This window comes from Salvelinus fontinalis, chromosome 34, assembly GCF_029448725.1.
Source record: "Salvelinus fontinalis isolate EN_2023a chromosome 34, ASM2944872v1, whole genome shotgun sequence".
Taxonomy (NCBI): domain Eukaryota; kingdom Metazoa; phylum Chordata; class Actinopteri; order Salmoniformes; family Salmonidae; genus Salvelinus; species Salvelinus fontinalis.
In genome coordinates this window covers 13,094,023-13,120,167 of record NC_074698.1, presented here as the reverse complement: position 1 = coordinate 13,120,167, position 26,145 = coordinate 13,094,023, and the positions used below count along the sequence as shown (strand labels likewise).

The 26,145-nt window shown below is 44.5% G+C and overlaps 1 protein-coding gene across 1 annotated transcript in view; it reads left to right on the top strand.

The window, feature by feature from the left end:
• Positions 1 to 26,145, top strand: part of LOC129833143 (serine/threonine-protein kinase WNK4-like) — a 73,648-nt gene that overhangs the window by 40,598 nt on the left and 6,905 nt on the right. The window contains exons 5-16 of the mRNA XM_055897471.1: positions 9,242 to 9,330; positions 10,092 to 10,311; positions 10,470 to 10,884; positions 11,907 to 12,106; positions 12,665 to 12,735; positions 13,861 to 13,987; positions 14,158 to 14,274; positions 16,404 to 16,577; positions 19,688 to 19,742; positions 21,496 to 21,627; positions 22,721 to 23,616; positions 23,840 to 23,933. Of these exons, the coding sequence (XP_055753446.1) occupies positions 9,242 to 9,330; positions 10,092 to 10,311; positions 10,470 to 10,884; positions 11,907 to 12,106; positions 12,665 to 12,735; positions 13,861 to 13,987; positions 14,158 to 14,274; positions 16,404 to 16,577; positions 19,688 to 19,742; positions 21,496 to 21,627; positions 22,721 to 23,616; positions 23,840 to 23,933 (2,590 nt within the window). The remainder of the gene's footprint in view (positions 1 to 9,241; positions 9,331 to 10,091; positions 10,312 to 10,469; positions 10,885 to 11,906; positions 12,107 to 12,664; positions 12,736 to 13,860; positions 13,988 to 14,157; positions 14,275 to 16,403; positions 16,578 to 19,687; positions 19,743 to 21,495; positions 21,628 to 22,720; positions 23,617 to 23,839; positions 23,934 to 26,145) is intronic.

The following is a 26,145-nucleotide window of genomic DNA, read 5'->3' as shown; positions in this document are numbered from 1 at the left end:
CCCAGTGCTTATAATTGTTAATTGGTGGACCCCAAACCTTGCTTCCATATAGTGCAATTGGTAACATTACACTATTGAATATTGTGCCCCAGATTTGGATAGGAATATAACATTTTTTGAACTCTGTCTCTCTGTCATGTGTGCGTAATTAGAGTATCCGTGTAATTGACATAATTAATGCTATCCGTCTCAGAAAAACTGGCTGTTTTAGTGGTCATCTCCCTAGGCAGACCATACAAAGACTCTCTCAAAGAGAAAAAGACTACGAGCGTGAGAAACAACCGTAGAAGGACCTCTTTCTGTCTCTCTCTCTCTGTCTCTATCGCTCTGTCTGTCTCTCTGTCTCTCTTTCTATGTCTCTCTGTCTGTTTCTGTCTCTCTCTGTCTCTCAATTAAATTCCATTTAACAGGCTTTATTGGCATGGGAAACATATGTTTACATTGCCAAAGTAAGTGAAATGGATAATAAACAAAAGTGAAATAAACAATAAAAAATGAACAGTAAACTTTACACAAGTTCCAAATAAATAGAGAGATTTCAAATGTAATATTATGTATATATACAGTGTTGTAACGATGTGCAAATAGTTAAAGTACAAAAGGGAAAATAAATAAACATATAGGGGTTGTATTTACAACAGTGTTTGTTCTTTACTGGTTGGATTTTTCTTGTAGCAACAGGTCACAAATTTTGCTGCTGTGATGCACACTGTGGTATTTCACCCAATAGATATGGGAGTTTATCAAAATTGGATTTGTTTTCAAATTCTTTGTTGGTCTGTGTAATCTGAGGGAAAAATGTGTCTCTAATATGGTCTGGACCTTTTTGGAAACACCATTATTTTTGTCTTACTGAGATTTACTGTCAGGGCCCAGGTCTGATAGAATCTGTGCAGCAGATCTAGGTGCTGCTGTAGGCTCTCCTTGGTTGGGGACGGAAGCACCAGATCATCAGCAGACCCTCATGCCAAATTGAGTAAAAAGCTTTTTTGAAATCAACAAACCATGAAAAGACTTTGCCTTTGTTTTGGTTTGTTTGTATGTCAATTAGGGTGTGCAGGGAGAATACGTGGTCTGTCGTACGGTAATTTGGTAAAAAGCCAATTTTACATTTTCTCAGTACATCGTTTTCATTGAGGAAATGTACGAGTCTGCTGTTAATGATAAAGCAGTGGATTTTCCCATGGTTGCTGTCGACACATATCCCATGGTAGTTATTGGGGTCAAATTTGTATCCACTTTTGTGGACTGGGGTGGTTCCAAATATTGGGTAAGATGCCAGTGCTGTGGATGATGTTAAAAAGTTTAAGTATGCCTCCCGGGTGGCGCAGTGGTCTAAGGCACTGCATCGCAGTGCTAGCTGTGCCACCAGAGACTCTGGGTTTGAACCCAGGCTCTGCCGCAGCAGCGTTGTGTCAAGAAGCAGTGCGGCTTGGTTGGGTTGTTTTTCGGAGGACGCATGGCTATCGACCTTCGCCTCTCCCGAGTCCGTACAGGAGTTACAGCGATGAGACAAGACAGTAACTACTACTAATTGGATACCATGAAATTGGGGAGAAAAAAGGGGTAAAATAATTGAGAAGAAAATTGAAAAAAAAAAAAGTTTAAGTATAGCCCTGCTTTGTGTTTGTGCTTGTGTTTCCCAATAAGCAATATAGTTTTGTTTTGACTGTGTTGTAATTTGGTTTATCCTGATTGATCGGATGTTCTGGTCCTGAGGCTTCAGTGTGTTAGTAGAACAGGTTTGTAAACTCAGCCCCAGGACCAGCTGGATGAGGGGACTCTTTTCTTTGCTCAGCTCTTGGCATTGCAGGGCTTGGTAGTGATATGAGAGGGGGTCACTGTATTTTAGATGTTTTCAAAACTTAATTGCTCTTTTTTAAATTTTTATTATTAGTGGACATTGGCCTAATTCTGCCCTGCATGCAGTGTTTGTAGTTTTCCTCTGAACATGCAGGATAATCTTACAGAACTTTGCATGCAGGGTTTCAATGGGGTGTTTGTCCCATTTGATGAAATCTTGTTTTGTAAGTGGACCCCACAACTCGCTGCCATAAAGTGCAATTGGTTCAATGACATATTCAATTAGTTTTAGCCAAATTTCAATAGGTATTCCAATTTGAATTAGCTTTTTAATGGCGTAGAATGCCCTGCGTGCTTTCTCTCTCAGTTCATTCACTGCCTCATTAAGGTGTTCAGTTGAGCTTATTTTTAAACCTAAGTAATTGTAGTGTGTGCAGTACTCTATATATTTTGTACCAATTGAGAACTTTGATCTAATTCCCTGAGATCTGGATCTTCTCTGGAAAATTATTATTTTAGTCTTTTTGGAGTGTACTGCCAGGGCCCAGGTCTGGCAGTACTGCTCTAGCAGGTCCAGGCTCTGCTGTAGGCCATGTGCTGTGGGTGACAGCAGGCATAGGTCATCTGCGAAGAGTAGGCATTTAACCTCTGAATTGTGGAGACTAACACCAGGGGCTGAGGATTTTTCTAGGATAGTGGTCAATTCGTTGATGTAAATATTGAAGAGTGCAGGGCTCAGATTACAACCCTGACGAAGGCCCCGGCCCTGGTTAAAGAATTCAGTTATTTTCTTGCCAATTTTAATGTTGCACGTATTGCCAGTATACATTGATTTAATTATGTCATTTGTTTTACCCCCTACACCACTTTCATTAACTTTGTAGAACAGTCCTGTATGCCAAATAGAATCAAATGCTTTTTGGAAGTCGATAAAGCAAGCGTATATTCTGGTATTATTCTGGTGGACATGTTTATCTATCAGGGTGTGTAGGGTGTAAATCTGATCAGATGTGCAATGTTTTGGAAAAATCTAATTTGGCTTTTACTCAAGACATTGTGCTTATTAAGCAAGTTTAAAACTCTTACATTTATAATACTACAGAAAACCTTCCCCAGGTTACTGTTCACACAAATGCCTCTGTAATTGTTAGGGTCAAATTTGTCTCCGTTTTTAAAGATTGGGGTTATGAGTCCTTGATTCCAGATGTCAAGGAAATATGCTACACTCAGGATCAAATTAAACAGTTTTAATATAGCCAATTGAAATTTTGCACTAGTGAGTTTGAGCATCTCATTTAGGATGCCATCAGGTCCACATGCTTTTTTAAATTTGAGAGCCTGAAGTTTCTTATAGAGCTCCTGGTCAGTAATTGGGGAGTCCAATGGATTTTGATTGTCCTTTATAGCTTTTTCTAATCCATTCAACTTCTCATGAATTTGGCGTTGTTCTGCATTTGTGTCAGTTTGAATGATGCTGTAGAGTGTTTTAAAATGGGTTGTCCATATTTCACCATTTTGTATTGCTAATTCCTCTTGTTTAGATTTTTTAAATTTTTTTCTCCAATTTTGCCAGAAGTTGTTTGTGTTTATGGACTCCTCAAGTAGTGTCAGCTGCTTGCTGTTGTACTGTGCTTTTTTTGGTTCTGAGTGTACGTTTATAGAGTTGTATCTTTCTCTTTCTGTCTCTCTCTCTGTCTCTCCCTGTCTCTCTCTCTGTCTCTCTCTGTCTCTATCTATCTGTCTCTCTCTATCTATATCTCTATCTGTCTCCCTCTCTCTCTCTCTGTCTCTCTCTTTCTGTCTCTCTCTGTCTCTATCTATCTCTCTCTCCCGCTTTCTCTTTCTGTCTCTCTCTATCTCTCTCTTTTTGTCTGGCAGTCTCTGTCTCTCTCTTTCTATCCCTGTGTGTGCACATTTATGCATGTGTGCATAATTAGAGTAGCCGTGTAATTTACATAATTAATGCTATCCGTCTCAGGCAAGCTCGCTGTTTTAGTGTTCTCTCTGTCTGTCTGTCTCTCTCTTGCTATCCCTGTCTCTCTCTCTCTTTGTCTCTCTCTTTGTCTCTCTATCTATCTCTCTGTCTCTCTCTGTCTCTCTCCCAGTCTCTCTCTGTCTCTCTCTTGCTCTCTCTCTCTCTCTCTGTCTATCTCTCTCTCCGTCTCAGGCAAACTAGAGTCTGTGTGATTGTTTTAAGGAACACGCGTGTACACAGACCTGTGGCCCATATCATCCCACACATGTTTCATACATATACATACGTTTCCCTGACTGAGTTAGATTATGGTTCTACTCTAGTTTTGATCTCAGAACCACTAGCATTATACCCTTGTTTTAGCAGCAGGGAGCCAGCCTGTAAGCTTTGTATTAAAAAGGCCAGTAGTGCAATAACTTTTGCAGTGGTCTGCTCATAAAACTTCAGTCATCAAGTCATAGTATTTCCATGGGAAACATTTTCAATTTGATCGTTATTTATTTATTTTACGTGAGGAGATTAAAGCATCCACATCAAGCCATTTTTCAAAGGGCTTTCTGAGTGCTAGAAGTCAAGAAGCTATGGCACAATGGAAAGTGGAGCCTTTTCATCTCATTACACAAGGTGCTCTCACTGTTTGTCTGTGTTAGAGGCAGTGTTTCTGTGTGTTGAATTTGAGTTTGTGTGTGTTAACTCCAAATTGTAGAGCTAATTAAGTCAGTCCTCTTCAAAGTACATCTAGCTGGACGGGAACAACATGCTTATGTTCTGTATACACCCATCAGTGCTTCTGTGTTTTCACCACCTAAAACATTGGTGTTCTTGGAAAGCTAATTTGTGTGATTAGGATGATTTGCTTGCTGTCAGTGGGGATTATGGAGAATATTTGTCATTAGGAGAAAGAGAGAAGGGGAGGGAGACACAGAGATAAAGCGAGATAGTTCTGAAAAATAAATATTCCTATCCAAATCTGGTGCAAAATATTAAATAGGGTAATTTTACCAATTGCAATATATGGAATGGAGGTTTGGGGCCCTAGTCAAGAGACCCATCATCTCTCATTAACCTTCAGTTTGACATTGTTCTTGCCATGCCTTGGAGATTGGATCATAGAGAGCGTCCATAATGATGTCTGTCTCCCAGAAGATAATATCCTCCAAAATCTCTCCATCTTCAACTCATCTGCCTGTCTCTCTCTCTCTCTTCTAAAAACAGACTTTCCATTCATTCATTCTATTCATTCAGGTGGGGGGAGTGGTTGGCTCTGTATCTCAGGACTTCATGTCCTCAGTACACCTCAGAGTCCCGGTGGGTCAGGACGTTGGGGAGATGTTGGGCTGATGTCACCGACCAACAAAAGCCACTGTACAGAGCAAGCTCTGTGACTCCTCCCTAAGCCCCTCTACAGACTGAAGGGTTTATTCATGTCTTCAGATGGTTTTCATATCAGCCATTAAGATGGAGACCATTTAGCTTTTTTTTCTCTCAATTTTTGTTACTTAGAATGTCTTGTTTGTTTTGTTATTATGTCTTTTCCCTTCCCTTTTCTCTTACGTAGTTAGACGCTGCAATTATCTGCTCAGATAACACCAGAGAATTCGATAGAGTCCATTTTCCATTAGTAAGTTCCGCTGCCTCCCCTCACTTTAGTGGGAAAAGAGGAGCATTTGGGGCCACTGTCGTCACCACCGGAAAAAAGCACATTTGTCAAATCTCATTGGTCCTCTCCAATTCTTTTTTTTTACTGCTACGTATTTCACACTATTCGTCATATGGAACCAGTTGAGCAATTTAAAGTTCCTCCACAAATTTGCCACTGTGTTCTTTAATCCAATATAATGTCACATGGTTTGTATAGTCTTTTTTTGAGGAGTTATGTAATAAAAACAAGCTGCATTACATCACTCACTTTGTGCAGACAGGTTCCTTTTGCTGAAAGCCTTGTGATCAACTCCGCTCACACTCTGTGCTCTGTGTTAAACGATTTATGTGTGTGTGTGTGCGTGTGTGATAAACGAGGACCAGGCTTCCCATTCCGTTTCACGTTGCCGTCATCTTGTTTCCGCCTTGTACATTTTACACGGAGGAGGTTTACCTTGCTTTTCCGCTCAGTAACTCCAGACCTTGACCCTCCAGGCCTTGTTTTATCTGTGGAGACCATGGAGGCGACAGACTGTGAAATAGTGGTATATTTCTCTGTCGGGGAGTCTTATCACCTCAATGAAATGTGTTAATCTCCTTCGCTAGACTTGCGTGTTCTGTTCATGAAGCTTCAAAGGGGAGAATGACTCAATCGTTTCTTGTGGTAATACCTCTTCTTGAAGCGTTTATCCTCTTTCCACCCACACCATGTTTCCCATACTTTCACAGAAAAGACCTGTGGTCTAGTGATGTGGCCGTGTCTGTATACGCGTGTGGTTCTGTGTGTGACATTGGCTTTATAGTGTGTGAATGTGTTTGTTCATGCATATTGTTCAGTAGGACACAGCTCTGTTGGTTGTTTCTCTCACCCTACCGGAACTCCCTGCGCTGTGTCTGGAGGTAAGAGCATATTGGCCATGCATCACCTCTAAGCATTAACACACAGCATTACAGGAAGTATCCCATTTACCTGTGTAACCCAGTCACTGTATTCACCGCCACACATGCTAAGGCTACTATGTAGTGAGTATCTGACTGCTGCTTGGTATTTATGCTCACGCTACGTTAGCTTTTAGCTAACAGCCCCATAGGAAGTCTCTCTCTATTTGTATCCGGTCACGACAGCTACTGTATGGACACCTGTTATACCCATCACTATCCTCTAGATGGTTTTGTACATTTTGTATTATGTCACTGAACATTTGTGTCTAAACCAAATAAACATGAGCTATGAGCTGACTACCCTTTAGGTAAACCACATGGTTATTAGTACTCAGTGCTCTGCATTCACACAGACCTGCGTGCTCTGGATGGTTTTGGACATTATGTATCATGACCTGAGTGTTTGTGTACAAAACCATTAGCTAACAGGCTAGCACCGCAATACTCTTACACACACCACCACTCTTTCACGACATTCGAACTTTAGTTCTAACTGGCCGTAGAACTCAGAGAGAAACTTAACAGTGAACGGGTTGGGACACAGTCAAACCCTCCTCTTTGTGTGTGTGTTGGTGCGTGCGTTTGTTCGTGTTTGTTTGTGTGCATAGCCATGCTCCATTATGTCTGAACTCTATGACGATGGCCCACAGAGAATGTCTCTGACGGGAACACCATTGAACTGTGGGCCACTGTTTTTTGACATTGTGCCCCTGGGCAGGGTGTCCGGGCAACTGTTACCGATGACAACACGACCTAAAGTTACCGATAACAACGAAACCTTTAACTCCATTTAGATATTTATCATATATATATTTCATATTTAAAGGTATTCCACTCAGGAGATCGACCAATGTGAATAGAGGATGTACATCTACTGTGTCTCTGAAGCATAGAGACACACCTATAAAGTATTCCATCCATCATAGTGGTGTAGGGCAGGCTAGGGAATAATCTCCACATTGTCCCTCACTCCTCACTCCTGTATCATCCTGGCTCCTTCAGGACAGAGTAGGTGAGCGGAGTTGAACTGTCGGCTATCCACTCATCGCTCATGGATCACCGCTTCGGCACTCCATGTCCTTTCCAACCGCTCCACTAAAAACCTCTATGCACTCACAGAAAAAAAAAATGCCTTTCCAAATTCGCTCCATTCATTAAAATCACAATTGAACCAACACCCATCTATTTTTGTGATTACCTGGACCTACCATTTGGTTTTGAAGTATTGAAACCAAACCATACACAAGCATTTCGCTACACCCGCAATAACATCTGCTAAACACGTGTATGTGAGCAATACATTTTATATGATTTGAATGAAAAGTATTTTAATAAACATGAAAAGGTGAATGTAAGAAGCGCTCATCATTTCAAATAGGCTGCATGTCATATTAAACAGCATATTAACACTCTAAATAGGGCAGGCGCCAGGTCAGGCGCCAGACAGAGACTAAGAAGGAACAAAAAGGATTATTTAGGCTGTATTATTTCAATTATTTCAAGGCTATAACCTACAAAGAAATAAATTGTGAAGCATTTGTGAATGTGACACACTAGGCTGGTAGGGAGTCAGGGACATTAAGTGCTCAGCATTTAAACAACATTTCGTTGTATTAAATAATTATAGTCTATAAATTGCCTATATAGGCTGTGACTTACTTAAGCAAGAAGGCACGAGGAGGTGTAGTATATGGCCAATATACCACAGCTAAGGTCTTATGCATGACGCAATGCGGAGTGCCTGGATACAGCCCTTAGCCGTGGTATATTGGCCATATACCACAAACCCCTGAGGTGCCTTATTGCTGTTAAAAACTGGCTACCAATGTAATTAGAGCAGTAAAAATAAATGTTTTGTCATACCCATGGTATACAGTCTGATATACTACGGCTGTCAGCCAATCAGCATTCAGAGTTCGAACCACCCAGATTATAGTTAGAATTAAATGAAAAATGCCTTATTGGGCTCAGTTTACAGTGCCTTTGAATTCGTTTTTAGAAACCCAAATTTTGACAGAGTTTGTGGCTTCAGGCTCATTCCAGGGTGCCTGGAGAGCAGGCCAGCAGCAGATAATATGCTCTCCGAGCTTGCAGAACCACTGGGGAAGCTAATCAACCTTTTGGCCACTCTTGCCAGGCTGTTCAGGGATGTTTTTAGGCAAAATTACCCAATCAAAACAGAAAGCTCCTTGAAAGTTGGAATATGCCAGGCTTATTGGGCCCAAATCAATTATGGCCTATTGTATAAATAATAGAACAAAAATGAAGGAATCTTTTAAGAGATCAGATTTTTTGTTTATAAATACTTTGCTACAATGACACTTAATTAGCTATCCACCTCATTCCTTTCTTTTGGCATATGCACGTAGTAAGTAGCCTACACCATCATGCTTTCGGGATATTTGTCTTTTCAGATTCCACAATGATTCTTTAGTTGTGGACACTACATCACCACACTCCCTCTCTTGCTCTTGGTCCTCATCTTTGTAAGTCACCTTGATTTTGCACCTGTGTGTTTTTTAAATTAAAATATTTAGGGAACTCCATGACAGTAGCTAAAGCAAGGGGTTATAGCAGCACCCAAGTAACTACAAATGCATGCTGAGCCGGGCATGCCCTGAGCTCGTGAAGTGAGCAATACTGGAGCGAAATTGGAGCGGGTGCGAAGGCCGAAGCTCCAGCCTTTGGGAATCTCGCTCCTCACTCCTCATTGGGCACGCTCCACTCCCCACTCTGCTCCAACTCTGCTCTGCTCACATACTCTGCTTCAGGGGTCCTTCTGCCTGCGTCAGTCCTCTCCTCTCCCAAATGGTGGAGTGATTGACGTCGGTGACATATCTAACAGTTCATCTTTTCCCCTCTCCTTCTTTCTCCTCACAGGGAATTAAGCCGGACAGCTTCTTCAAAGTAAAAGTCCCTGAGTTGAAAGAGATCATAGAGGGATGCATCCGCATAAATACAGACCAGAGGTAGAGTAATCAGATAGGAATTCTCTTTACTCACCTTACCTCAGGCATCTGCTTTCAGTCTGGCACTTCGGTGGTGTGGTATCAAATGTTGGATAGATTCTAGGTCGACGTGTGTGTGTCTATTCTTAATGTGTGCAAACATTAGACAGACAGTTTTGTTCCTCCTAGACGAAGGATATTATACCTGTCAGGCTAGTTTGTCTAGAATCTTTGTCGCTCTCTCTCCAACATTAATCTAAGGGCACTGACATTGGAACAAAATAAATTGTATCAGTCTCAGCCAACAACTGTGTAAATGCCCTCAAGAAAACAGTTTTATGATTAGCTTTTCTATTTTCTCATTCTCTTTCAAAGCATTGATCGAATTATGTTATGAGCTAAAAATAACAGTGAGAAACGACTTCAGACATACATAATTCAAATGTTGCCACATTACTATGGCGAGGAAACTGGGTGACACACACATCGACCATCGTTAATGGTGTCAGGTTTCAGGCCCCCTGGGGTTCTAATGAGATGATACCTGACCTGCTGTTAAATAGGGACACATTACATTACACACCTATCCATCTCTCTCCTTTGGCTGTGTGTCAATAGTCTAAAGTGGCACAAAGTCTGACTCACCACATCCACCCACCTATAGTAAAATACTGTTTTTGTCCCCCATGTTTAGTTGATGACTATAAAAAGAGCAGACTGAGAAAATACATTAAAATTCAATTTAATGGATTATAGAACTAAGAAAACAGTGGCCTCTCCAGGTACACCATCCAAGACCTGCTGGAGCACACCTTCTTCAAGGAGAACAATGGCGTCCATGTTGAGCTGGCGGAGGAGGACGACACGGTGAAGTCTGGCCTGAAGCTGTGGCTGCGTATGGACGACACCAAGAAGCTGCATGGGAAGTACAAGGACAACAACGCCATTGAGTTCCTGTTTGAACTCTACAAGGACGTACCCGAGGAGGTGGCTCAGGAGATGGTGGGTTGTTGATGGATTTACGGACCCCTTTCACATTTTGTGGATCTCAAGTGTCAAGTTCACTGATTGCTCTCCCTCTCCCCCTCTCTCTCTCCCTAATCTTCTCCCTCACCACCCCTTTCCTTCCCTCTCCCTCATCCTCTCCCCCCTCCCCCTAGGTGGTGCTGGGCTTTGTCTGTGAGGCAGACTACAAGCTGGTGGCCAAAGCCATCCGGGACCGCGCCACCGCCATCAAGCGGCAGCGGGAGAAGCAGCGCCGGATGGCCGAGGAGGCCTTGCGCCAACAACAGGAAACTGTCATTGAGGAAGAACCAGAGTTGGCCCCCGAGCCAGAACCGCCCACCCCCAAACCTCAAATAGCCCTTCCCATTAAACCGCCCAACCCCGCCCCTGTCTCGGCACCCCCTGCCCAGACCCCGCCCACTCCGACGGTGTCGGGGCCGGTGATGTCCATGGCTAACGGCTCGGGGGATTCGGGGATAAACGCCAGCTTCACAGCAGAGACGGAGGAGCAGGAGGCAGACCAGCGGCTGCACTACAACATCAGAGACGCCAGCTACTCCTCTGCCACGTGTGAGGATACACTCACTATACCAGTGGTTCTCAAACTTCTCCTTCGGGACCCTCGGACGTGAACTAGCTCAACTGATTCATCTATTCAAGGGCTTGGTGATCCTTTAACAAGTTGAATCAGGTGTGCTAGCTCTGGAGCGGCTGGAGGTATCCGAGGAGAGGTTTGAGAACCACTGCACTATACTGTAATCACATGGTCATATATAGCAGACGCATTTATCCCAACCTTATGTCGCTTCGTAGCTGAGCTCCTGAAGCTACACATTTGCCCACAGACAGCATGTACAGTCGAGCCTTCTCATGTCTAGACAACATGCAAAGTGCATTGGCCTGGCCAATAAGCATGACGCAGATAGATAAGCATGGTTCACAAGTTTACCATAGACAAGATATAGAATACAGATACCCTATTCACACAACCTTCAAGATTAGTACCTGGGGCACATACTCGCTGATATATGTGGAAGGTTTACCCAAAACATGCTTCAAACATTCATTGCTGACATGCTCATGCCCTGGATTCGGTATTACAGTATCACAGCTGCACTGTGTGTGCATGGGCCCACGTGTTTCCTTTTATCTGTACAGCTAAAGGGGTATCAGTGGAGGGTGTATTGGAAACTGTTGGCTCAACAGACTTTGCCTAGGGCACGTGCTACATAGCCCTGTGTAGATCCCATGTGTTTTTTATATATCTCTTATTAAGTAGGCTAATCTTTTGCAGTTATGCCTCTGTCCATTTGTTGTGGTTACCTTCGAGCCCTGCTACTCCATGTAGCCGTCCCTCATTGTGTCTGTTAGTGGAGCCCAAAAAGGACCCCTCCCTCAGGACATGTTTGGATTTTTTTTTCATTAACAAATAACAAGAAACATTGAGTATACATTATTTCCAACAAGACTTAACTTTTACAGTTTATGTTGAACACAGTCAGGGTTACATGACATAAAGAATGTTAATGTTAACGCCTGTCTGTCTCTTCCCTCCCACTTCCCTTCCTTTAACCATGATGTCTCCATGGCAGCCGACTGCGAGATGGATGGCTACCTGAGCTCCTCTGGCTTCCAGGATCCCGGGGATCCCCATCTCCAGCCTCCTGTTAACTCCGCCCCTTCCTCCATCACTCCTGTTTTGTTGCCCCTGGAGATCCCTCGCATCGAGGCCCTGGCCATCAAGGCTCCTCCCCCTGACGCTCCACCAATCCCGGCTCTCCGCTTCCCCTCGGTAGGTATCCTGTATGAAGGTCTTGAGGTTTATATTTCTATGGATGTAGAGCTCAACAGTCCAAATATTAATTATCATGACTTCTTATAACTGTTATAATTAAGCAATAAGGCCCGGGGGGTGTGTTATATGGCCAATATACCACGGCTAAGGGCTGTTCTTACACACAATGCAACGCTGAGTGCCTGGACACAGCCCTTAGCCGTGGTATATTGGCCATATATCACAAACCACAGAGGTGCCTTATTGCTATTATAAACTGGTTAACAACGTAATTAGATGTTTTGTCAAAAAATGTGATGTTTTGTCATACAGCTGTCAGCCAATCAGCATTCAGGGCTCGAACCAGCCAGTTTATAAAAGGTGTTATAACCAGTTAGGACTCTTACACAACACCTTACCAGGAAAGTTTCTGGGCCCTACTAGTTATATAGCGGGGATATGTGTTTATGATTAGAGTGATGAGTGGATAAGCCATTAATACCCAGAATAGCCATGAGTGTGTAATTTTAGCACCCTACCTCAACAGACTATTCTGACCCTCTGTCCCTCCCCCAGAGTATCGCTGTATCCAACACTACCATGCCCCAGTCAGGAAACGCCAGTGGTTTCTCTTCTCCTATCGACAGGTAACCCAAACACATGTAGAACCCCTCTTCCATGATGGGGGTGTTGTTCAGGGAATAAAGAAAGGCAAAGGCCTGCACCACACACCTTATGGCCAGTATCTAAGTATAATGTGATGTGTATATGGCAGTGTTGCAATCAAGACAACAAAGGCCCAACAAAGGAACAAACATTTCAAATGTACTATAGAAGTATACAACCACTATACGAGCACTTTGCTGCTTTTAACTAGTTAAATAAAGGTTCAATTAAATAAATACAAGTAGAATGGACAACTTCTCTGTCTAATGGGTATCCATGCAGTTAACACACAATTCCGGTAGTATTTATTAAAACAGGACAGGTGTGTGTGAACTTGAAGGGGATCTTTTTTAGAGCCTGTGTGTGGTTCTCTATCCCCATGGGAAATAGCGAGCGAGTCTGACGTGGCGAACAACACTTTGATGAATGATGCCACGTGAATGTCTGTTTAAAGCGCTCCGTTGGAGTGTGCTTCCTTTTCTCCTGTGACTCTCCTAACACACACACACACACACACACACACACACACACACACACACACACACACACACACACACACACACACACACACACACACACACACACACACACTCTCTCTCTCTCTCGCCCCCATCCTCCCCCTGCCCTCATCCTCCAATTACCCCATTTCCTGTGTGCAATTAGAGCGAGAGTGGAGCAAGAGGCATCAGAGCACTTCCTTCCCTTCAGGTGCCTTTCTGACTGTAACCCATAATGGTCTCGGGGGAGAAGGTCAATGGTCTTAAAAGGCTTTTCCTTCTGGGAGCTGGGTGGGATGGAAATAACCTTTTAATAGGAGTTAGAAGACTCTCAGTGGTTTGTTTGGTCATACACTACAGCCTCATTAATAACCAGTTCTTTATTAGTTGTGTAGTATAAATAAGACTAAAAGTAGACATTAGTTGTTGTTGTTGTACTTTCAGTAGTAGTAGTTGTATTGGTACTGCAAGTGCTAGTAGTCAACATTTTTGTAGTGGTGGTAGTAGTGTAGGTGTTCTTATAGCAATAGTTAGTATTATCAATAACAAAATGACAGTATTACATCTCCTGGGCAGTTGTCATAACCCACTTCCTGATTATCCCCACAGCTATGCCTCTGATGTGACATCAGGCTTGAGTGATGGCAATGAGGGTCTATCAGAAAAGAGTGCCAACAAACGTACCGGTACCAAGCTCTTCAGGAGGAGAGCCCGCTCACGCTTACGAATCACTGGGGTATGGAATGTCTGTCTGTCTGTTTCTCTATCTCTCTGTCTGTCTGTCAGTTAGCAGTTGTAATGAATTAATCACATACAAAGAGGATTGCAATCCAAGTCATCCTTGGTCTTGTCAAGTGGCTACGTGTTCTGAGTGAATAAACACTCATTTTTCTCCTGTCCTTCCAGTTGTCTGACAAAGTGGACCGTGTGGTGGAGTGTCAGCTCCAGACTCACAACAGTAAGATGGTGACCTTTAAGTTTGACCTGGATGGAGACAACCCGGAGGACATTGCTGCTGTCATGGTGAGTGCACTGTATGTGTGTGTGTGTGTGTGTGTGTGTGTGTGTGTGTGTGTGTGTGTGTGTGTGTGTGTGTGTGTGTGTGTGTGTGTGTGTGTGTGTGTGTGTGTGTGTGTGTGTGTGTGTGTGTGTGTGTGTGTGTGTGTGTGTGTGTGCGTGCGTATCATCAACTCAACTAATTACTATCCACTGAGCTACTGTAAGCTCATCCAGTGTTACAAAACATCGGGCTTTTTTCAAGCAGAACTGTAACTTCCCAGAGAACACAGAAGAACACTGCTTGCTCCTTGAGAATATAACATCTAATTATCAATCAATGAAATAGTGTTTACTGTGTAAGAAAGTGAAACTGACCATGGATTCCAGCAAGATCTCTCACAGTTTTGGAAAGAATGTTGTTTGGCCTTGGCCCTGGGAACGCATGGTTAACGGTTTTGATTGAATATGACCCAGTCATGGGGGAACATTTCTCTAATCCTTAAAACTTCATAGCAGTTGCTCACATCATGGAGTTGATGGGATTAAAACAAGCTGAAAATGACCGCAGAGAACAATTTTGAATTGGTGCACTGCAAAAAGTGAAATCTAAACAAGCCGAAATGTCTTATATTGAGTGATAATTCATACCAAGTGAAATTATCGAACGTCATTGGCAGATTGCTTATTTTAACCTATGAAAGGCTTAATACAAGTAATTTATCTTATTTCAAGATATTTTCCAAGATATTTGACCTTAATATGAAATAGTATAACATATCTTGAAACATTTATTGAAATAAGATAAATCACTTGTATTATACCTTTTTTAGGTTCCATAAGCAAATGTATCTACCAATGACATTAGATAATTTAGCTTGGTACAAAAAAATGATATCTTTTTTTATCATTTAATATATACGATATTTAGGCTTGCTTAGATACTGTTTTCTCTCTTGTCATCTGAATATGGTGTCCTGTATTTTATGTTGTTGTGTCCATCTCATCTCAACATACAGGTAACTGCCAAAATAATGGAAACACTTCAAATGAGGGATACAAAATATACTAAAAGTAGGTGCTTCCACACAGGTGTGGGTCCTGAGTTAATTAAGCAATTAACATCCCATCTTGCTTAGGGTCATGTACAAAATCCTGGGCAGGCCATTATTTTGGCTACCATGACTATGCCCCATAGGATGACAATGCCCCCATCCACAGGGCACGAGTGGTCACCAAATAGTTTGATGAGCATGAAAACACTATAAACCATATGCCATGACTGTCTCAGTCACCAGATCTCAACCCAATTGAACACTTATGGGAGATTCTGGAGCGGTGCCCGAGAGTGTTTTCCACTACCATCAACAAAACACCAAATGATGAAATTTCTTATGGAAGAATGGTCTCGCATCCCTCCAATAGAGTTCCAAACACTTGTTGAATCTATGCCAAGGTGCGTTGAAGCTGTTCTGGCTCATGGTGGCCCAACGTCCTATTAAGACTAGTAGAAAGAGGAGGAAGGGAAGCGCTACTAAGGTACACTATAGTACATTTTGGTAGATAGAAGGTGCTCTTTTGTAAAAGGGGTAAATTGGTCATCAAAAAGAAAGGAGGACCAAGGCACTCTTCATATAAGACTATTGGACCAGGTCTCTCATGGAAAAGAGATGTTATCTCAATGAGAAAAACCTGTATAAATAAAGGTAAAATAAAATAAAAAGACACTTTATGTTGATGTTCCACTTTATTTTGGCAGTTACCTGTACAATGCACTTGGCATTGTACTTGCAAAACTAGTTTCAAAACTAGTGTGTATGAAAGCTATCGACTCACTGCTCTAATAGCCATCTGCCTAAGTGGTAGCCCTGACACATGGCTATAGACTCCTATAGCGGCTACGAGACTACAGCCATGTTTCAGGGCTAGCTAAGTGGGTGTCTGTTATGAAATCTTTACAATAACAAGCAAAGATGATTGTTTACGCACATTCAAAATCTTCCTCTCTTTCTTCCCTGACTTTGTCCATCTGTGTCCGTGTTTTTCTCAATCGTCAAATCTGTCAAATCTACCTGTTCCTTCACTCATATCTGTTTTATTGATTGAATGATTAATTTACTGATTGATTGACTGACTGATTGATTTAACTCCCTCAGGTCCACAATGAGTTCATCCTTCCCTCTGAGCAGGAGGGCTTCATCTACCGCATGCGTGACATCATCAAGCGTGCAGAGGCCCTGATGAGAAGGGGTGAGCCCCTGAGTCTGGGGGACGCTGCCCAGCAGCTCTACCCCTACCTCAGCGAAGTGGGCACCCTGTCCGCCTCGCAGGTCAGTGCCATAGACATATACATCATTGGTCAGTGCCACAATGCCAGGTTAACCACTGCTGCTGCCCATTGTTGGCATGGTCCACATGTGCATACAGCTGTACACAGACCAAACACAACACAATACAGTGTGTTAAAAACCTGTACTATTACCACCAGTAGAACCTGCTTATCAATCATTTGTGAAGCATCTATGTAGGGTTTATGATAACTTAAGCCTTAAAAGTCTTATTTTTTATGTGGGACCAACAATAGTTACAAAACCAACCATCTATACTGAACAAAACTATAAACGTAACATATAACGATTTCTACGATTTTACTGAATTTGGGTTCATATAAGGAAATCAGTCAATAGAAATAAATCAATTAGAACCTAATCTATTGATTTCACATGACTGGGCAGGGGTGCAGCCATGGGTGGGCCTAGGAGGGCATAGGGCCACCCACTTGGGAGCCAGTCCTAGCCAATCAGAATGACTTTTTCCCAACAAAAGGGCTTTGTTACAGACATAAATACTGCTCAGCACCTCCCTCCCCCTCCTCAGACGATCCCGCAGGTGAAGGAGCCATATGTGGCGGTCCTGGGCTGGCGTGGTTACTTGTGAGATTGTGCCAGTTGGATGTACAGCCAAATTCTCTAAAACAACATTGGAGGCGGCTTATGGTAGAGAAATGAACATTACATTCTCTGGCAACAGCTCTGTTGGACATTCCTGCAGTCAGCATGCCAACTGCACGCTCCCTCAACTTGAGACATCTGTGGCATTGTGTTGTGTGACCAAACTGAAAATTATAGATTGGCCTTTTAATGTCCCCAGCACAAGGTGTGTGTAATGATCATGCTGTTTAATCAGCTTCTTGATAGGCCACACCTGTCAGGTGGATGGATTATCTTGGCAAAGGAGAAATGCTCACTAACAGGGAAATGAACAAATTTAGAAAAATAAAACACTTTAGAAAAATAAGCTTTTTGTGCATTTGGAACAATTCTGGGATTTTTTATTTCAGCTCATGGAAATGGGAATAACACTTTACATGTTGCATTTATATTTTTGTTCAGTATATATAGAGTTGAAGTCGGAAGTTTACAGACACTTAGGTTGGTGACAATAAAACTCGTTATTCAACCACTCCACAAATTTCTTGTAGCAAACTATAGTTTTGGCAAGTCGGTTAGGACATCTACTTTGTGCATGACACAAGTCATTTTTCCAACAATTGTTTACACACAGATTATTTCACTTATAATTCACTGTATCACAATTCCAGTGGGTCAGAAGTTTACATACTAAACTTTTACATACACAAAGTTGACTGTGCCTTTAAACAGCTTGGAAAATTCCAGAAAATGATGTCATGGCTTTAGAAGCTTCTGATAGGCTATTTGACATCATTTGAGTCAATAGGAGGTGTACCTGTGGATGTATTTCAAGACCTACCTTCAAACTCAGTGCCTCTTTGCTTGACATCATGGGAAAATCAAAAGAAATCAGCCTCAGAAAAAGAATTGTAGACCTCCACAAGTCTGGTTCATCCTTGGGAGCAATTTCCAAACGCCTGAAGGTACCACGATCATCTGTACAACCAATAGTACGCAAGTATAAACACCATGGGACCACGCAGCCATCATACCGCTCAGGAAGGAGACGTGTTCTGTCTCCTAGAGGTGAACCTACTTTGGTGCGAAAGGTGCAAATCAATCCCAGAACAACAGCAAAGGACCTTGTGAAGATAGAGGAAACAGGTACAAAAGTATCTATATCCACAGTAAAACGTGTCCTATATCGACATAACCTGAAGGCTGCTCAGCAAGGAAGAAGCCACTGCTCCAAAACCGCCATAAAAAAGCCAGACTACGGTTTGCAACTGCACATGGGGACAAAGATCGTACTTTTTGGAGAAATGTCCTCTGTCTGATGAAACAAAAATAGAACTGTTTGGCCATAATGACAATCGTTATGTTAGGAGGAAAAAGGGGGTGGCTTGCAATCCGAAGAACACCATCCCAACCATGAAGCACGGGGGTGGCAGCATCATGTTGTGGGGATGCTTTGCTGCAGGAGGGACTGGTGCACTTCACAAAATAGATGGCAACATGAGGAAGGAAAATTATGTGGATATATTGAAGCAACATCTCAAGACATCAGTCAGGAAGTTAATAAAGCTTGGTCGCAAATGGGTCTTCCAAATGGACAATGACCCCAAGCATACTTCCAAAGTTGTGGCAAATGGCTTAAGGACAACAAAGTCAAGGTATTGGAGTGGCCATCACAAAGCCCTGACCTCAATCCTATAGAAAATTTGTATGCGAGCCTGGAGGCCTACAAACCTGACTCAGTTACACCAGCTCAGTCAGGAGGAATGGGCCAAAATTCACCCAACATATTGTGGGAAGCTTGTGGAAGGCTACCCGAAATCTTTGACCCAAGTTAAACAATTTAAAGGCAATGCTACCAAATACAAGTTGAGTGTATGTAAACTTCTGACCCACTGGGAATGTGATGAAGGAAATAAAAGCTGAAATAAATCATTCTCTCTACTATTATTCTGACATTTCACATTCTTACAATAAAGTGGTGATCCTAACTGACCTAAGACAGGGAATTTTTACTAGGATTAAATGTCAGGAATTGTGAAAAACGGAGTTTAAATCTATTTGGCTAAGGTGTATGTAAACTTCAAACTTCAACTGTAAGTGGTGCACACCTCCAGTCCTTGAGGGCCACAGTCTTGATTTTCGTCTTGAATTCAACAATGGGACTGATTTCTACCTGGGAAAGGAGGTATTTGCACTCTCCAGCTAATCAGTAACATCAATCAACTGCCTGGTGAAAAATCTCATCAGCACGACTGTAGAACTCAAGGACCAGAGATATGCACCCCTGAAACAGATGGTTGGCTTTGTCAGTTGTTGTTTTGTAAGTTGTGCACTTGTTGGTCCCACTTACAATGAACAACAACTTCAAGGCCCTGGGTTATTTGCCCCTGATCTTTATAACAACTTAACAACAAAAACAAGTGCATGGCAATCCTCTGCAGCAAGACAGCATATGACATGGAGTGATTTTAACGGTTGATTGGTTGACTTGCTTTGTGATTGTATTTCAGCCAAACTTACACGCGCATGGACTGGAAAGGACACATTCCTCTTCATCTTTGCCCGGTAAGGAAGATTCCCTGTGTGCGTGTGCAATATATGTATAGATGTATGTTTCTATAGTGCCTATAGAAAGTCTGCACCCCCTTGAACTTCTTTCACATTTTGTTGTGTTACAAAGTGGGATTGAAATAGATATAATTTTATTTTTTTGTCGTTGATATACACAAAATACTCCATAATGTCAAAGTGAAAAGAAAATTCAGCAAATTTTTACAAATTAGTAAAAGGTTAATAACTAAAATATATTTGTTGCATAAGTATTTACCCCCTTAGTTTAGACTAGCCATTCCTCTGTCCCCCGTACGTACAACATCTGTAAGGTCCCTCAGTCTGGTATTGAATTTCAACCACAGATTCAACTACAAAGACCAGGGAGCTTTTCGAACGCCTCATAAAGAAGGGCAGTGATTGGTAGATGGGTAACAATAACAAATCAGACATTGATGATTTTACAGCTACACCTACAGTTCAATGGCTGTGTTGGGAGAAGACTGAAGATGGATCAACAACATTGTAGTACAATAATGACCTAAATGACAGAGTGAAAAGAAGAATACAAATATACAGAATACAAATATTCCAAAACATGTAGATGTATGCAACGAGGCACTAAAATAATACTGTTAAAAAGAACACAGCAAAGGACTATAATTTTTGGCCTAAATGCAAAGCCTTCTGTTTGGGGCATATCCAACACAACACATCACTGAGTAACTGCCTCCTTATTTTCAAGTATGGTGGTGGCTGCATCATGGTATGGGTATGCTTGACATCAGCAAAGATGGATGAAAGAAATGGAGTGGCCAAGTTACAGTTTTGACTTAAATCTGCTTGAAAATCGATAAAAAGACTTGAACATTGCTGTCTAGCCATGATCCCCAACACCCTTGACAGAGCTTGAAGAATTTTAAAAATAATAATTGGCAAATATTTCACAATCCATGTAACCGATGTGAAATGGCTAGCTAGTTAGTGGGGTGTGCGTTAATAGCGTTTCAATCGGTGACGTCACCCGCTCTGAGACCTTGAAGTAGTTGTTCCCCTTGCTCTGCAAGGTGGAGCGATGGGTAACGATGCTTCGTGGGTGTCAGTTGTTGATGTGTGCAGAGTCCCTGGTTCGAGCCCAGGTAGGGGCGAGGAGAGGGACGGAAGCTATACTGTTACATGTGCAAAGCTCTTATGAGACTTACCCATGAAGACTCACAGTTGTAATCAGCGCCAAAGGTGTTTCTAACATGTAGCAACTCTCAGGGGAGTGAATACTAATCAAGGAATATGAGTGTTTTATATTTCATGAATCTTTGACAAATGTTAGAATTTTTGTTCCACTTTGACAATACAGAGTATTTTGTGTAGATCGTTGACAAAAAATGACAATAAAATCCATTTTAATCCCACTTTGTAACACAATAGAATGTGAAGAAATCCAAGGGGGATGTAGACTTTCTATAGGCACTGTATGTCTGTAACTATAATGTTGTACTTTAGGGACCATAATGGAAATAGTTATCTGACTTTATTGCGCTATCCCTGTCACGTTTGTAAATGTATGTACTCTGTGTATATGTACTTTTTAAACCGGCTAATAAAACCAATCAATCAATCAACTGAGATGAATTGGTAACCGAAGCAGCACAGTGACGTCCATCACATATAGATTTGTCATCAGTCCCCACAAACACATCGATACGGTATGATCAATGTCACTTTGGTGTATCTGCGCATGTTGAAGGGTTTATTTGTCTCTCTGGGCCAGACTTTGCTGAGGGCAGCGTTGCTCAGCTCCGAGGCTCGTCTCCTGTGGCGCCTGTTGGAGACTTCTACATCGACCCAAAGGCAGTCCCTTCTGTTCGTCCCCTCCGCTCTCAGTCCTTCCAGACCACGTCAAGTACGTACCACACTCCAACCCCAGAAAAACTGTCTGCCTGCTCACCATCAACCACAGAAACAAAAACCTTTCATTTATAGCTGGAATCCTTAATAGGTGAAACTGCCATGTCAGTTTGGGATGCTACAATAACAAAAAAGTTACTGCAAGCAACAAACACTGTTTTTTCCTCCTCGGACATCAGACTTTGAATGCTTATTACAGTAGTAGTCTGAGTAGCGGTATTGATATACTTTGATATTGCCAAAGTATATTTTTGTTTACCAATCGGGCATTGAGATAGGCAGAAGAAGGTTTCCATTAGAACCAATAGGCCTTCTGGCAATTGGAGACAAAACATGTGATACTCTATATGGGAATAAGGTTATTTGAAGAACTGGTATCCCCACTCAGACACACCCACTCACCTCTAGTGTTCAGGTTTGCTGTAGAGCGGAATGCTATCAGCTAGCACTGTGCGTCACTTGGTCCTCTCAGGCACCTCAGAGTCTGAGTTTGCCCCAGAGCAGGGTCCCCTGGGTATTTACCTCAACCACCCAGAGGGGGGACGGTTCAGGCCTAAATTCCCTCTCTTATTCTGCAATGTGAAAGAGGAGTTAAGTGAGTTACATAATCCATTCATCATTGACACGTTTTAGCTTTTGTTTATTTTTGTGGTCTGTAATTACTTTTGACTCTCTGGGCGAGTCAAATTTCCTTTTGACTGACATGACTTGATTTCATGGGAACCTGTGTTTAACTGAGCTGAAGTTGTGCTGCAGAATGATATCTCTGTCCATTGGTAAGAATGAAAAAGGAAGGAAGTATCTACATTTGTGAGAGGAAAAGCGAATGTAACCAATACTGTGTCACTGTATCTGTATCTGAGTGAAAGTAGGTCTTTCCTCAGGTGGTCCAGTTTGATTTATGTTGTAAATAACTGATTGGTTACTTTAGATGTGGTGCTAGGCAGAAGGGAATGCTGTCTATTTAACATGAACTCTTTAGAACAGGTCTTTATTCTGTTTGTGGATGGAACCCATTCAACCAGTCATAAGTCAGATTGTTCCCCTGCTTATGAGTCTAACCCCAATATTCCTTATGTGTCTTCCAGGTTCTTCCCAGACCTTCCACCCGCCTGCTTCCCATTACCCCCAGTATTCGCACCCCAAGGCCGTGCCCCCCGTGATGCCCCTCAATCAGCTGCTTCCCCTGCCCCAGCAGTACCCCAAGCCCCCCTATGTCCCCAACACCCACTTCCCTTTCCCTTACCCTGTCACCCAGACCTCCTCAACGCCCGCCAGCGCCCCCCTCACCCCCGAGACCCTCCACCGGGTCCTAAGCAACTCCAACCTCTCCTCCTCTTCCCCATCCCCTTCCTCCTCCCCGGCCAAGCCGGCCACCCCAGGGCAGCAGCGGGGGGGTGAAACATTACCTCTGAAGGGTGTGGTAGTGGGCAGTACCCCCCAGCCCACCCCTTCAGCCCAACAGCAGCATAACCCAGGCATGTGGCCCCCCAACAGCCACAACCAGCCCCTCTTTTCCCTGGCCAACGTGTTGTCCCTGGCCATGAGCGTCGCCCAGTCCTTCATGCCCCCCACCTCCATGCCCAGCGGTCTGAACCCAGCCCAGTCTGGCTCCTACCACCCCTCCATGTTTGGCCCTCCCCAGCTGATGCCAGGGGAGGGCCCCTACCAACCCCAGGGCCAGATAACAGCAGGCCAGTATCTGGACATGTGCCAGCAGTATGCAGACACCCAGGCTCTGCACCAACAGGGCCTGTTGAAAGCCAACGTAGCCCCAGGGTCACCCCAGCCTAGCGGGCTAGTGGATGGGACTGCTTTCAGGCAAGCTGGCTCCAGCCTCTCTCCTCCAGGATCCAGGGCGAGTCCACAGATGTATTGCCAGCTGGGGCCCAGGGTGGGGTTCCAGGAGCAGACAGACAGCTCAGCCTCCACCTCTATCACCAGCTCCCCCTCCTCCTCCGCTCCAGCCAGCCCACAGAGCACCGTAAGTCACTTAATAAATATGTGCTCATATACATGAAGATGAAGTGTATACAGTAGGATATGAATTTGCTTCAACCTGTGTTGCCTTACCTTTAAAACCTCAAACCTGTTCCTCTACAGTGTTGTATAGATTAGACACGCCTGTAACATGTTCTGGCATAGTGTATTATTACAGTACTGAGCTGGTAAAGCTGAAAAAATGTTGTTGTTATTTTACCCTGCAGGTGTCTTCACCCAGGCTAAGAACCTCTTCACCCCTGGTGGTGTCAGAGTCGGGAGCAAATGCTGCCAAAAACAGACTGTCACCTATCTCTGAGGGTAAGCTCTCTCTCTCCATGCCATACACCTTTTCATTGTGTATGCATTTGGCATGATGAGCTAATAATAGTCAATCACGTCAATTCATTTTTAATTAATGTACATTTTTAAAGCACTGTCTGTTTCTAAGGTAGCCGATATGTCAGAAAAAAACACAACACCTGCTGTGTCCATGGCAACTTAATATACGTGTAACGGCAGCCTTCCCTCTCTTCACGAGAAGAGGGGATGAAGCAGGGATCGGACCAACACGCAGCGTAGCCAGTGCTCAACATGTTTAATTAAACAAAAACAGTGAACACTTACAACGAACAAAATAACAAAATGTGGCAAACCGAAACAGTCCTATCCGGTGCAGAATACAAACACAGAGACAGGAAACAACCACCCACAATCCCCAACACAAAACAAGCCACCTATATATGATTCTCAATCAGGGACAACGATTGACAGCTGTCTCTGATTGAGAACCATGTTAGGCTGGACACAGAAACAGACTAACTAGACACACAACATAGAATTCCCACCCAGCTCACGTCCTGACCAACACTAAACAAGCAAAACACATAAGAACTCTGGTCAGGACGTTACAGTACCCCCCTCCTGAGGTGCGGACTCCGAACGCACCCCTAAAACTCAAGAGGAGGGTCTGGGTGGGCATCTGTCCGCGGTGGCGGCTCCGGCGCAGGACGAGGACACCACTCCACCACTGTCTTTGTCCCACTCCTTAGCGTCCTTTGAGTGGCGACCCTCGCCCACGACCTTGGCCTAAGAATCCTCCCCAAGGCCCCACATGATTTAGGAGGTAGCTCAGGACAGAGAGGTAGCTCAGGACAGAGAGGTAGCTCAGGACAGAGAGGTAGCTCAGGACAGAGAGGTAGCTCAGGACAGAGAGGGAGCTCAGGACAGAGAGGGAGCTCAGGACAGAGAGGGAGCTCAGGACAGAGAGGGAGCTCAGGACAGAGAGGCAGCTCAGGACGAATGGCAGCTCCGGACTGAGTGGCAGCTCCGGACTGAGTGGCAGCTCCGGACTGTAGGGCAGCTCACGACTGTAGGGCAGCTCACGACTGTAGGGCAGCTCACGACTGGAGGGCAGCTCACGACTGGAGGGCAGCTCACGACTGGAGGGCAGCTCACGACTGGAGGGCAGCTCACGACTGGAGGGCAGCTCTGGCGGCTCCTGACTGGCTGGCGGCTCCTGACTGGCTGGCGGCTCTGGCGGCTCCTGACTGGCTGGCGGCTCTGGCGGCTCCTGACTGGCTGGCGGCTCTGGCGGCTCCTGACTGGCTGGCGGCCCTGGCGGCTCCTGACTGGCTGGCGGCCCTGGCGGCTCCTGACTGACTGACGGCTCTGGCGGCTCCTGACTGACGGACGGCTCACGACTGTAGGGCAGCTCACGACTGTAGGGCAGCTCACGACTGTAGGGCAGCTCACGACTGTAGGGCAGCTCACGACTGTAGGGCAGCTCACGACTGGAGGGCAGCTCACGACTGGAGGGCAGCTCACGACTGGAGGGCAGCTCTGGCGGCTCCTGACTGGCTGGCGGCTCCTGACTGGCTGGCGGCTCTGGCGGCTCCTGACTGGCTGGCGGCTCTGGCGGCTCCTGACTGGCTGGCGGCTCTGGCGGCTCCTGACTGGCTGGCGGCCCTGGCGGCTCCTGACTGGCTGGCGGCCCTGGCGGCTCCTGACTGACTGACGGCTCTGGCGGCTCCTGACTGACGGACGGCTCTAGCGGCTCCTGACTGACGGACGGCTCTAGCGGCTCCTGACTGACTGGCGGCTCTAGCGGCTCCTGACTGACGAACGGCTCTGACGGCTCGGGACAGACGGGCGGCTCAGATGACGCTGGGCAGACGGACGGCTCAGATGACACTGGGCAGACGGACGGCTCAGATGACGCTGGGCAGACGGATGGCTCAGATGACGCTGGGCAGACGGATGGCTCAGATGGCGCTGGGCAGACGGATAGCTCAGATGGCACTGGGCAGACGGATGGCTCAGACGGCGCTGGGCAGGCAGGCAGGCAGCTCAGACGGCGCTGGGCAGGCAGGCCGCTCAGACGGCGCTGGGCAGGCAGGCCGCTCAGACGGCGCTGGGCAGACGGATGGCTCAGACGGCGCTGGGCAGGCAAGCAGTGCAGGCGGCGTTGAGCAGACGAGCAGTGCAGGCGGCGTTGGGCAGACGAGCAGTGCAGGCGGCGTTGGGCAGACGG